The sequence below is a fragment of the Elgaria multicarinata genome, chromosome 4 (genome assembly GCF_023053635.1).
Source record: "Elgaria multicarinata webbii isolate HBS135686 ecotype San Diego chromosome 4, rElgMul1.1.pri, whole genome shotgun sequence".
NCBI classification, from domain to species: Eukaryota; Metazoa; Chordata; class Lepidosauria; order Squamata; family Anguidae; genus Elgaria; species Elgaria multicarinata.
The window spans coordinates 26,463,542-26,474,665 of NC_086174.1; the positions used below are offsets into that span (position 1 = coordinate 26,463,542).

Sequence of the window (11,124 nt, forward strand, 5' to 3'; positions counted from 1 at the left end):
AATTATGCTTGCCAAAATTCAGAAAAATAGGTGCAGTGGATTTGGTGTTACGCACCTTTATATTTTGATTTATTTTAAAGGATCAGCCAATATATATGTATATTTATTTCTAGATAGTATTGGATGAAATGTGCAGGGATAGTTACCCGTTCTGAAGGGGTTCAAGCCTCAAGCCTGCCACCTTTCAGATGAATAGTGTGGGATATTTCTAATAGCCATTATATTTTGAAAGGATCAACACAAAAAAGGATGCATATATCCCCCTATGTTTCTTGTGGACCATTCTGAAAATGACAGACGGCATAGAGGTGTCCATAAGTAAGAAAACTGCAAAGTTTCAGAAGGATAACTACAGCAGTTTATGTGGAAAGGGAGTTCTCAATTTCTTTGGGGTATGTCTGAGTGATTTCTTTCCCCTTCCACCCTGTGCAAATTATATGAAAACAGCACACATCATTGAGGTGTCTCTAGGCAGGAAAGCTGCCAAGTTTCAGAAAGATAAGTGCAGGGGCTATGGGGTTATGATGACTGAAACCTGGTAGTGTTGGAAGAATGGCCAGCTCATGATCCCATTCCTGCCCTTTCCGAAAGTGCAGTGTTTGGAGAACTCTTGGTAAAATGGGCCCTATGATTTGAAGATGAATCTATCAGTCACTGAACAACCCTCCCCGCTATGCAATCTAAACATTTGCATAGATGTAGATACTTTAAAAGTGTGTAAAATGTCCCTTCGCTGCTGGTGAAATGTCAGGTTTCGGGATGTGCACTTCACAATTGCTCCCATATGCTCACCTTCCTTCTAATATGTTTAGTAGGAAAAAATAAGGGAAGGAATGGTGGTATAAGAGCACCATGAGATGCTCGGCCTGGAGTTTCTTTTATGTACAGCACCATGTACTTTGATGGTGCTAAATAAAATAATAATAATAATAATAGGAGCATATGGGCCAAATTAATCCATATCTCAACCTTTTCAGAGAGCCTTCTTGGTGGTAATGATTTGTCTTTGGGATGCTCTCCCCAGGAAGGCTTTCCTGTGAGCTACACTGTCATTTTGTCAGCACTGAGTAAAGTTCTTTTTTCCTACGTCTTCTAAGAACTTATGACCCATGTGAGCTGATTGGTTTTCTGTTTTTACAAAATTATTTTAATTCTATGAATTGTATATTTATTGTATCTAACCACCCTTACTTGAAGGGCAGGATAAAAATCTATGCAACTTGAGAGTTGTCTCTCGTGTAGCTTCCTTTTAGGACTCTGCATTAAATTCATTGTTGTGCATATGGACCTTCCACTTGCTCTCCTCCCCCTAACTCTCCAGAGTAGATATCGAAGTTGTGGAGGTGGAGATCTGTTCTGCCAGCTGTTTCCATTTCACTGGTGGACAGCCAAGCATTGGATACAACTCTCTGACTTCCTTTTGGCCCTCCATATGATTTATGAAAATATTATTGGCTTTCAGTGGCCTGGTAAAAAATCTGCAATGTTAATCACTTGTTGACTGTAGCATCAAATGATGACTTGAAGGTGTTAATGAGTCCTTGCAGATTAGTTAGCAGAGGTAGAACTATGTCACCTGATGTCAACTCAAACTCTATTTTTCAATCAAAGCAGTTTACACTTTATGCTGAGTTAATGAAGTGATATACATGTGAACTGGCCCAGAGTTTCATATTCAGAGGAGAAACATGTATCTAGCTGAGTGGGGATTTTCCTCTAAAGGTTTTACCATTAAATTCTTGCCAGAAGGTGTTTTTCTTCATTCTTGGAATAAAACCATATTTTAACTGTCTATTAGTCCCAAGAAGTTCATTCTCCTTCATGAAAAGGTATACTTTTACTGAAACATCAGTAACTAATGGCCTGCAGATGCTGTAGGGAATAATGAATGCTCCTGCAGAAAGCAGTCTTTGCAACAAGCAGTTCAAGACTTTTACAAACATGACTTTTTAGCCTTCTGATTTCAAGCTGGAATAGTTGTGTTGACAGAGCTCTGCTTTCTTAACACCTGGCACTACATTTTGGTGAATCCTTGACAGGTAATGAATGTTTTGCCAGGAAAACGCAACACTGTCTGAAAAAGATTAAAGCAATATCAACATAGTTGGTGCTGGCGCAAAAAATGGCCAAATAGGTAGACTATATTTTAAACTTTCCTTTAAGAGTTGTGGGAAAGAAACATTAAACTTTAATAATCAAGCATTTTCTGATAAGGTAGAAAGGTGAGCAAAAGCAGATGTATAATTTGTTGGGTTTTTTTTTAAAAAAAATGAAGGTTAATGACTAACCACTAACTACAACTAATGGCTATAATAATTTCATCAAAGCAACACAAAGCTGACCATTTTTGTTCTAAACCAAACTACACACACTTACTTGAGAGGAAATGCATTATTTGGAGTTTAAGGACTTGAGGAGGCTGTTATTTTCCCTTTTCCTGCTACATCCAATGTGCTGCATTGAGTTCCACTCAAGGGGACCCCAACCTTTCAGGTTTTCTTGCAAATTAAGGGACTGCAGTCTAAGCCATGGAAGCAAAAATTGGGGCTGCCAACCCCTCAGTTCTGTTCATGGCCCGCAGGATCCTTATCAAAATACCTAATACCTCAAGGAGAAATCCAGTGTCACATCTCTTGCTCTCTCCCCTGATGGCTACCACCTCCTTAATCTGCTCCAGAGGATGCCCCAACCTTCTGGAATAATTTTTTTGGGCATGCAAGGGGCTGCAGGAACCACCCCTCTCCCTGTTCCACTAATAGCTTCTACTTCTTCAGCAGGAAGAGTTAATTGATGCCACCCTCAAAAAAGTTGAGAGTGGCATCAATTAACAACCAGAGGTTCGCAAATGAACGCAGTGATCCAAGTTAAGTTTTTAGCTGCTCAGTTGTGGATCTTTTTGCATTTATCAAGGTCTTTTCACTCCTGAATATGTTTTGGAAGGAGCTGTTGAAATTAACTTGGAAGAAGAGGATTAGTCTGGATGGAGGAAGAGTGGTTACTTTGAAAGGAGCAATCACTTGCAACTAACAAACTATTTCATTCATAAGAATTTCCTTGTAAAAAATTAATCTTAACTTTTTGCTGGTTAATACATTCTGTACCAACGATGTAGATGTGGTTACTTTAAGGAAGATAGTCTAATCCAAATACCGAGACACTGGGATTAGACTACTGTGTGCCTTAAGGTACTAAACATATTTGCGTTTGATGTAACCAGGAACTGAATGCAGTGATGAATTACCTACTTTCCTTTCTGAAGAGTCCATGAAAACTGAATATTTACATACTGTTTTACCAACTTCCTGGCAAGGGGGTGGTTTAAATAAGAATCCATTTATAGGGCTTTATGTACAGTGGAATAGCAATTGGTGAGAAGAATAAGATGTATATGTGTTTCACAACTTTTTAAGATTCTCCTTCTTTACCTTCCAGCTGGTTGCCCAAGGCTTAAGCAGGAGAATAGGAGTCAACACAGCTTCTACACAATATTTTCATATGCTTTGAAGCATATTTAGGACCGATTCTTACAACTACTTTGCTCATGTAGATTGCTAATTCTGGGCAATATCCAACAGTGTCGTTCCGCAAACTCAGATAGTGCTATCGAAGCTCTGCTGAATCTTTCCATTGCACAACGAGTTACACAAAAATTAGGCACAACAGGTTGCACAACCATGCTTGCGCAAATGTAACTTTAGTCAGATTCTTCTCTTGCGCGTAGTTCAGACTCTAGTTTCCACTAGTGCAACATCATTTGTGCTAATGGAATGACACACTTGGATACTGCTCTCCGGTAGGCTTTTTCACCCATGGTGGATTGGTAGTGTGAGACTTCTACCTTATTATTATTATTATTAATAATATTTATTTATATAGCACCATTAGATTTCCCCTTGTTATTACAAACCTTCAAAAGAAAAGAAAAAAAGGTTTGACATTATCTGTTTGCAACTGTGACCTGAACCCATGATGATATGTCAAGCTCTAATTAACCTTGAGCAGGTATTTACCAGTTTACTGATTGACTTAATGTCCAAAACATAACCATGGGCAGGTAAAATGAGAGCAGCTCATCATGGATAAAGTAGTTGGGAAAGTGGAAGCATAATAATTAATTGAGCTCTGTTTTTACTGTACTAATTATATGTCCTATTATTTCATTTTATTTGTTATCTCTGTGAAATTGCTAGTAAGCAATTACATAGATATTCGGTGGCAAAGCATTCCTTAAGTGCTGTACAGTTGTCAGTTTCCCAGTTCTGAAATGGAACAATTGATTCACAGATTGTACATACACATTACTGCTAATATACTTCAGGGAACAAGGTCAAAAATCTTCCTTTGCTCTGAAAAATATGAAATATGATAAATTGTTGAACAGACAACCTGTTATATATGTCATTGTGAAATGATAGGTGCATACAAAATGTTATGGCAGTTAATGATTTCCTACAGGATGCCATGATCATGTTATAGAGGACAATTTAGTAAAGGGTGCCAGAGTTGTGTTTAGTTGGTTGAAGATATTTAAATTCATATAAGCAAATACTATGTGTATGCAAAAAGTAACTGAACAGTACTAGAACAAAAAGAAGACGTACTTCTTCAATTATTTTTTTATTGTCCGGAAAATTTAGTCTCCTGAATCCTCTGAGGATTTTGTGTACGTCCTACATTTTGTGTATATCTAATGGTTTCAACGTTGGCTTAAAGTTGGACTCAGACGTTTAAATATAACATGTAGATATTTCCACTAAAATTGAACCATCTGTAAGATGAAGGTTAGTGGAGGTGTAGCTACATCCTGCCTGAACTAAGTTCTGGCTCCACTCCTTTCCTCTCTGCCAAAGTTTGCGATGCCCTGTTAAGTTGGATAGAGTAGGGAACCATGACACCCACTTTCCCATCCCTGCCAAAGAGAAGATTTGCCTTGCATCTGTTTGTGTTGAAGCGATTCTTGGATGGAGTCCAGATGCTTCTTTGAGGAAGGGTGAGGCTAGGAAGGGGGATGGCACGACACCACCCTCCTCAATTAACCTTCTCCTCAGCCTGTTCTCCCCTTTGTCCTGCTCAATTGTCCAAAGTGAAATGATGGAAGTGGAGAGTTCAATTCTATTCTGCACACATAGATACATTTCTAGCTGCTGCTGGAAATTCTCCCTCTCTCAGCCCAAGGCTTGTTAAAGTATTTGAAGTGGGGAAAGTTCATATCTGTGTGGCTTGTCTCATTTTCTGAAGTGCCTTTGTGTTTGCCTCTGCAAATCTCCCCTCTCCACTGAAGCGGCTTCAAGTTTTGCAGAGGGGAAATTTTCTCAGCCCCCCCCCCCCCCCAATCTGTTAAAAGCACCGGTCAGAGTACAGATCCTTGAAGGAGTATTTACCACTTCCCGCTATGAAAACTGTCTATGTAGTTCTATGCGTTGTTCTGTTTTCCACTGTTCACCAGTCATTCATCAATCACTGTTTCCTCTTATTTCATGACTGCTGAATTTCCTCAGGAGGCTTTGGTGAGAAACTTTGTGACAAGCTTTTTGAAAATTCAGATACACTGGCTCTCCCCTGTCAGAATGGATGTTGACACTTCACAGCATTTGATGCATTCTACTAATTTATTTTGGGGGAATTGTGATATTTGAATGCAAAATGAATTAATATTTTTGCAGTCTCAGGATGCTTGGAAAGATTCATAATCCTGTTTGCAATTATTATTATTTTGTTTTGATACTTAACTTACCTTTTTTGTCCCTGCTGAAATAAAGCATTCATTATTAAAATGCTAAGTACTGATGGATATTGTTTAGATTTTAGTAATAAGGGTTGACAAATTAAACTGTTCAAATGGCATCGTGCCTAGGCAAAAATATACATGGAAAAATTGAAACGCTAAAAGGAATGGTTGTACAAAAAAGGAAAATCTGGGGAAGTGCTAACAAAAATTAAGATGGAAATGATAAAAGTAATATTTAGGTAGTTCTTGTAAACAACTCTTTGAGTAATGTTAATCTTGTGACTTCTCAAAATCAATTAACATTTAAATGTTTTCTAGGCTTTCATTCAATGTAGTCGCAGTGCCAAATTCGGCATCTGAGTATTATCACTAGCTATTTGTTCCACCAACTTGTCATCTTTATGTAGTGCCTTTATCTGATAATCTTGGTATACCAAAATTAAATTGGCTGTGTCAGTTGTTTGCAGTCATTCTGGATGGTTTCACTCCAGGTTATTTGTTTAGTACATGGAAAAAGTTACTTCAGCTAACGTTTTATATAGTGACCTGGTTCATCTCCTCGCTTAGCCCTCATGTGCCCTAAGTATAGGAAAGTCAGGGGTTAGGCCATTTCATAGGATGCTTTTGAGTGTATTAGGGAAAGCCACATGTATGCTATCCTGAGCTTCTTTAGAGGAAGGCTAGGATGCAAATGTGGCAAGTAATAGATCAGTACTTGCATGGATTGTGCATGAGACTGGCCACGAAAGCTGAAGGCTCTTTTATTTGTCAAAGCCATCTTTGAACTGTTCAAAGTTCAAACAGACTATGGACATGGGGTTGTATCCAATGTTTGGCCTCCTTAGAGTGGACCAATTGAAATAAATGGGAATTAAGTTAGTCATGATTACCTTAAATCCCATTCATTTTAATGGGTCTACTCTAAGTAGAACTAACATGGGATAAACCCATGATTTTCTATATTCATTTTAGATGTCGTATATTAGGCTTTTTTTAATATTTATGTACAATTAGTGCAGCCTTGATCTGAATCTTTTCCACACATACCATTGATCTACCTTTTTGGAGGGAGATATTACTAGTAATAGTGTGTTCCCTTTGGGTTCTGTTTGCTTTATTGGGTAAACATCTATCAAGTTTTTTTCTTCATTGAGTTCACTTTTCTCCCTCAATCAACAGAGGAAGGGTGCCAGGTTTCAAGGTTACTGGAAGCAACGGCCTGATTAGTCAGAAGCTGCCCTGTCTAATCTCACATGCCTGGCAGCTGGCTGTGGTCGCTCATTGGTGAAGGAAAGGTATTTTGGACATTGCTGAGACAGGCCTTCTCCAGTCAATCTGCAAGTGCAGAAGGAAACAGTAGTGACTAACACATGAAGCCTGAAACAAATTACAGATCCCAACCACATTGTGGATTCAGGCCTGCTCTTGATTTAATTCTAAATTTGATCTGTCTGTAAGAACATAAGTGCCATGCTGGATCAGACCAAGGGTCCATCTAGTCCAGCACTCTGTTCACACAGTGACCAACCAGCTGTTGACCAGGGATGAACAAGCAGGACATGGTGCAACAGCACCCTCCCACCCATGTCCCCCAGCAACTGGTGCACACAGGCTTACTGCCTCAAATACTGGAGATAGCACACAATCATTAGGGCTAGTAGCCATTGATAGCCTTACTAAATTAATAATGTTACGCTTTCTTGGTAGGCATGAAATTATAGGATAGATAAATTAGACGTGGTTATTCCTTATATATCTCCTAGAATTGGAATACCAGTTTCAGGAAATAGTGTCTACAGAAACTCCTTAAGTGTGCTTCAGAGAGAAATCTAAATACCAAAGCATTACTATGGTATTTCGTATGAGCCTCGGCAGTGAAAACCACAGCATAGGATATTGCTTTATAGCAGGTCAAGCTATTCATCCATCTAGCCCAGTGTTGCCTATTCTGATGGGCAGCAGCTCATCACCTGCTTCCTGATCCTTTTTAATGGGAGATGCCAAAGATGGAATCTAGGATCTTTTGAACTGCAGTTTTAGAGTAGAGCCCCACCTTAAATCAAACATTGTTTAATAAATTAAAATAATAACTTTCAGTTCTCTCCATAATTGAGAGCTGATTTATCACGATGATCAAGAGCATGAGGTATAAGCTGCACATCTCTGATTACAATTGCTTATTGGCCATGGAATTGTTAGATGTGAACTCCATATAAATGTATGCAGTAGTATTTTCCCCCACACCAAAACTCCCATGGATGCCATCAAAAGGATGCAATTTATCCATTAATTTAAAATGTTGCAGTCTGTATACCTGGGGTGGGGAGGGCAGGGGGACCCAAATAAATGAAAACAAAACAAATCTTTTCCGCCTAATATATATTTGAAATATTAGGACTCAATGAAAATAATTGCTCTGTTTGAAACACTCTTAAAACTGATGTTATATCTCCATTTATTTTGTACTTTGTTGAAGGACTGTGTGATTCACCTTTGCAATTTCCAGTATAAAAATACTCTACTGTAAGAAATGTTGAAGGCATAATCAAACTTAATAAGTTTGTCAGAAATGGAAGGCCTGAAATAAGATTTGGGATTGGACAATCCATGTTGTGCAATAAATGTTGGGATATAGTTGCCAAAATGTTGAACCATTTAAACTTTGCAGCTTGAATCACAACCCTTGTTAGGTTCAATTAGGGTAATTCAGGAATATTGTTGCTAAATTACTTGTTATAAGTTAAAGTCTGATTTGTAACCCTAGTTCATTTCATTTTACGCCTCCAGAGTATGTGGTTTTCTTGGGAAGAAATCTGTATAAACCAATCTATACAGAAACAACTAACATGCATTTTGGTGATTGCAGCGGCTCCTTTTATACCTAAGAGGAATCAAATAGAGAGAAGTGGCTGATTCGCACAGCTTTAGGGAGATGGTCAATCTTTTTAAATGTTTCTGCTCATCACCATACATTAAATATATGTCCAGGCTCAATCATAGGCAGCAGTCAGAGGGGAGCAAAGAGTTATACCAGGGAGTCAAAGCCAAAAATTACAACAAAGCCCACCAGAGCTTGATGTTGCTCAGACAAATTCTCAGCCCGAACAGAAATTCTTTTAAACCCCTTCCTGAATAGGAGGGTTCATTACCCATTTTGGAGCCTGAGAAATCCTTATTGTCCCTAGCCCAAATGGTTCCTGGTAGAATAACGATTTAGATCAACTTATATGTAGGAATAATCATATTATGTTCCATCCAGTGGGAAACCTGTGTTTCTGCTGGTGATCATCCGATAAAACTTTTGCTTTTAGCTTGCTGGTAGAATCCTTCTGTTTCTTTCATGTTTGTAGCCAAATGACGCCGCATTTTATCTGAGTATTTTACTTGGACTTTGTAATGCAGTGTTTCAGATTTCTTCTTCTCACATTGTGCTTTTACATTGTGATTTCATATGGTTATGAACAATAAACTTGATATCAATCAGGTTGTGTGATATTAACAAAAATATCACAAAACCTGATTGTGAACTATGTAGTCTCTGCCAGCTATTGTGAACTATATAGTCAGTATGCTCATAGTATCGAACAGTTTGACTTCTAATTTTCTGTGCACTTTCTGGAAGCTTGCTGTACTTGCTTATTTTGAAAGATTTGTTTTGATCAGTTTTGCAGTGTTTGCCCTGTGGTTTGTGGTTAAGGCATGTTATGTTAGCTGAGTGCTGGAAGAACCTTTGCTGGTATTTGCCATGTGGCAATTTACTTGTATATTAAAACTTTTATTTATTTTCATTGATTATGTATTAAAGGAGAAATGCAGCGTGTTTAGAGTAGGCATTTGACGTTTATTGGTAAATCCATTTTGAATGGAGAGTGTTCTTTTTCTAATTGACGGTTTTATTGTCAACTTTTATTTCCTTACTCTTGGAAGTTTTCTTGTGTTTATCATATTAAACCATGGCTACCATGAAATGTAAGAGTTAAAAAGAAAAGGAAAAGAAAGCACTGTGAAATGGGGCCTATTTGTGTTTTGAAAAAAGGTACAAGTTTATAAAATCCTGCGTTTAGCTTTTGTAGTGTAAAAGATGTTCTTAGGTTACCTTTTGAAGTCAGGTTGTAAGCCTCTTTGTACTAGCTGATTTTTTAAAGCCTTAGGATGGATGTAAAAAGGGTAAAAAAATTCTGTAGCACTTTTCAGTATGTGCTAACTGTGCTACAATTCTTACCTCACTTATGAAGCAACTTAGACTTGTTAAGTATTGGCAAGTGTTCCAAGATTTTTATGCCTAGTTCACATTAACGAGCAGGTGAGATGGTGTAACGGTCCTGAACTGTACTACTTCAGAGAGTGGGTTGTGGGTGGGGAAATCTCATGGCTGAAAAAGTATACCCTGCTTGTACAAAACTATCATATCGAGGAGAAGGCTAAGCTAGAACGTCTGTCTTTGTGCTGGGTCCCTCAGTTTTTCCTATAGAGGAAGCGTGTTATCTTCCATCAGCAGTCTGAAGTGGTTCAGTTCACCAGTAGTTGTACCACCTGAACATCTGTTTGTGTGAACTATACCTTTTATCAGGAGTTGGGAAGCTGTGTCCCTTCAGATCATTCCTCTGACCATTGATGGCTGATTTTGCTGAGAGTTGGGAGTCCAACAACATCTGGAGGGCTACAAGTGTCTAAACCATGTCTTAGATGAATGAAAGAATCTTAGTTTGGGACCACCTCCTGTCCTTGGCCCTGTTACATGTAAACATGGTTAAATGGATATATGTGCATTTTCCTTCAAAGAAATGATGTCTAAATAGGAGAATCATACTTTATGAATCATACTTAAAAACAAACACCTACACATGCATATTTATTTATTTATTTTATTTATTTATTACATTTCTATACCGCCCAATAGCCGAAGCTCTCTGGGCGGTTCACAGAGAGGTCATTAAAGGTCTCCTTTTAAGAAATTGTTTTTAAAATCATGGCCTTTTATGAAACTTGCCCATCTTTTGCATTAAATAGCATAGAAAATGAAATTATTTTGGGGTGGGGGGTAACTAATTGCATATACATCTTAAGCATTTAGTCTTGAAACTAGCCCACTGTTATGTAGTGCTAAATCTTTTTCGTCTTCTACAGAATGACAGGAAGGGAGTTCTTCACTCGGTTTCCAAACCTTTATCCGTTCTTACTCAGTCAGTTGGAACTTGCCGCCAGCTCAGTGGATAGGTAAGAAATACGCATTGTTATCCATCTAATGTTTAGGCTCTCAGTGTTGGAGTGGAGGAAGAACTGGTAGGAAAAAAATGAATATGGTTGTGGGGGAGGTGGTTTAAGAAGCAGTCTGTTGTGTTTCATATCTTCTTTGAACATAAAAAGATGGCACTCTGAATTGAAAATCTGTTTAG

At 38.2% G+C, this 11,124-nt stretch overlaps 1 protein-coding gene across 1 annotated transcript in view; it reads left to right on the forward strand.

Annotated features, from left to right (window-relative positions):
• THADA (THADA armadillo repeat containing) overlaps window positions 1-11,124 on the forward strand; it is a 173,912-nt gene that overhangs the window by 75,789 nt on the left and 86,999 nt on the right. The window contains exon 26 of the mRNA XM_063123991.1: window positions 10,856-10,945. Within this exon, the coding sequence (XP_062980061.1) occupies window positions 10,856-10,945 (90 nt within the window). The remainder of the gene's footprint in view (window positions 1-10,855; window positions 10,946-11,124) is intronic.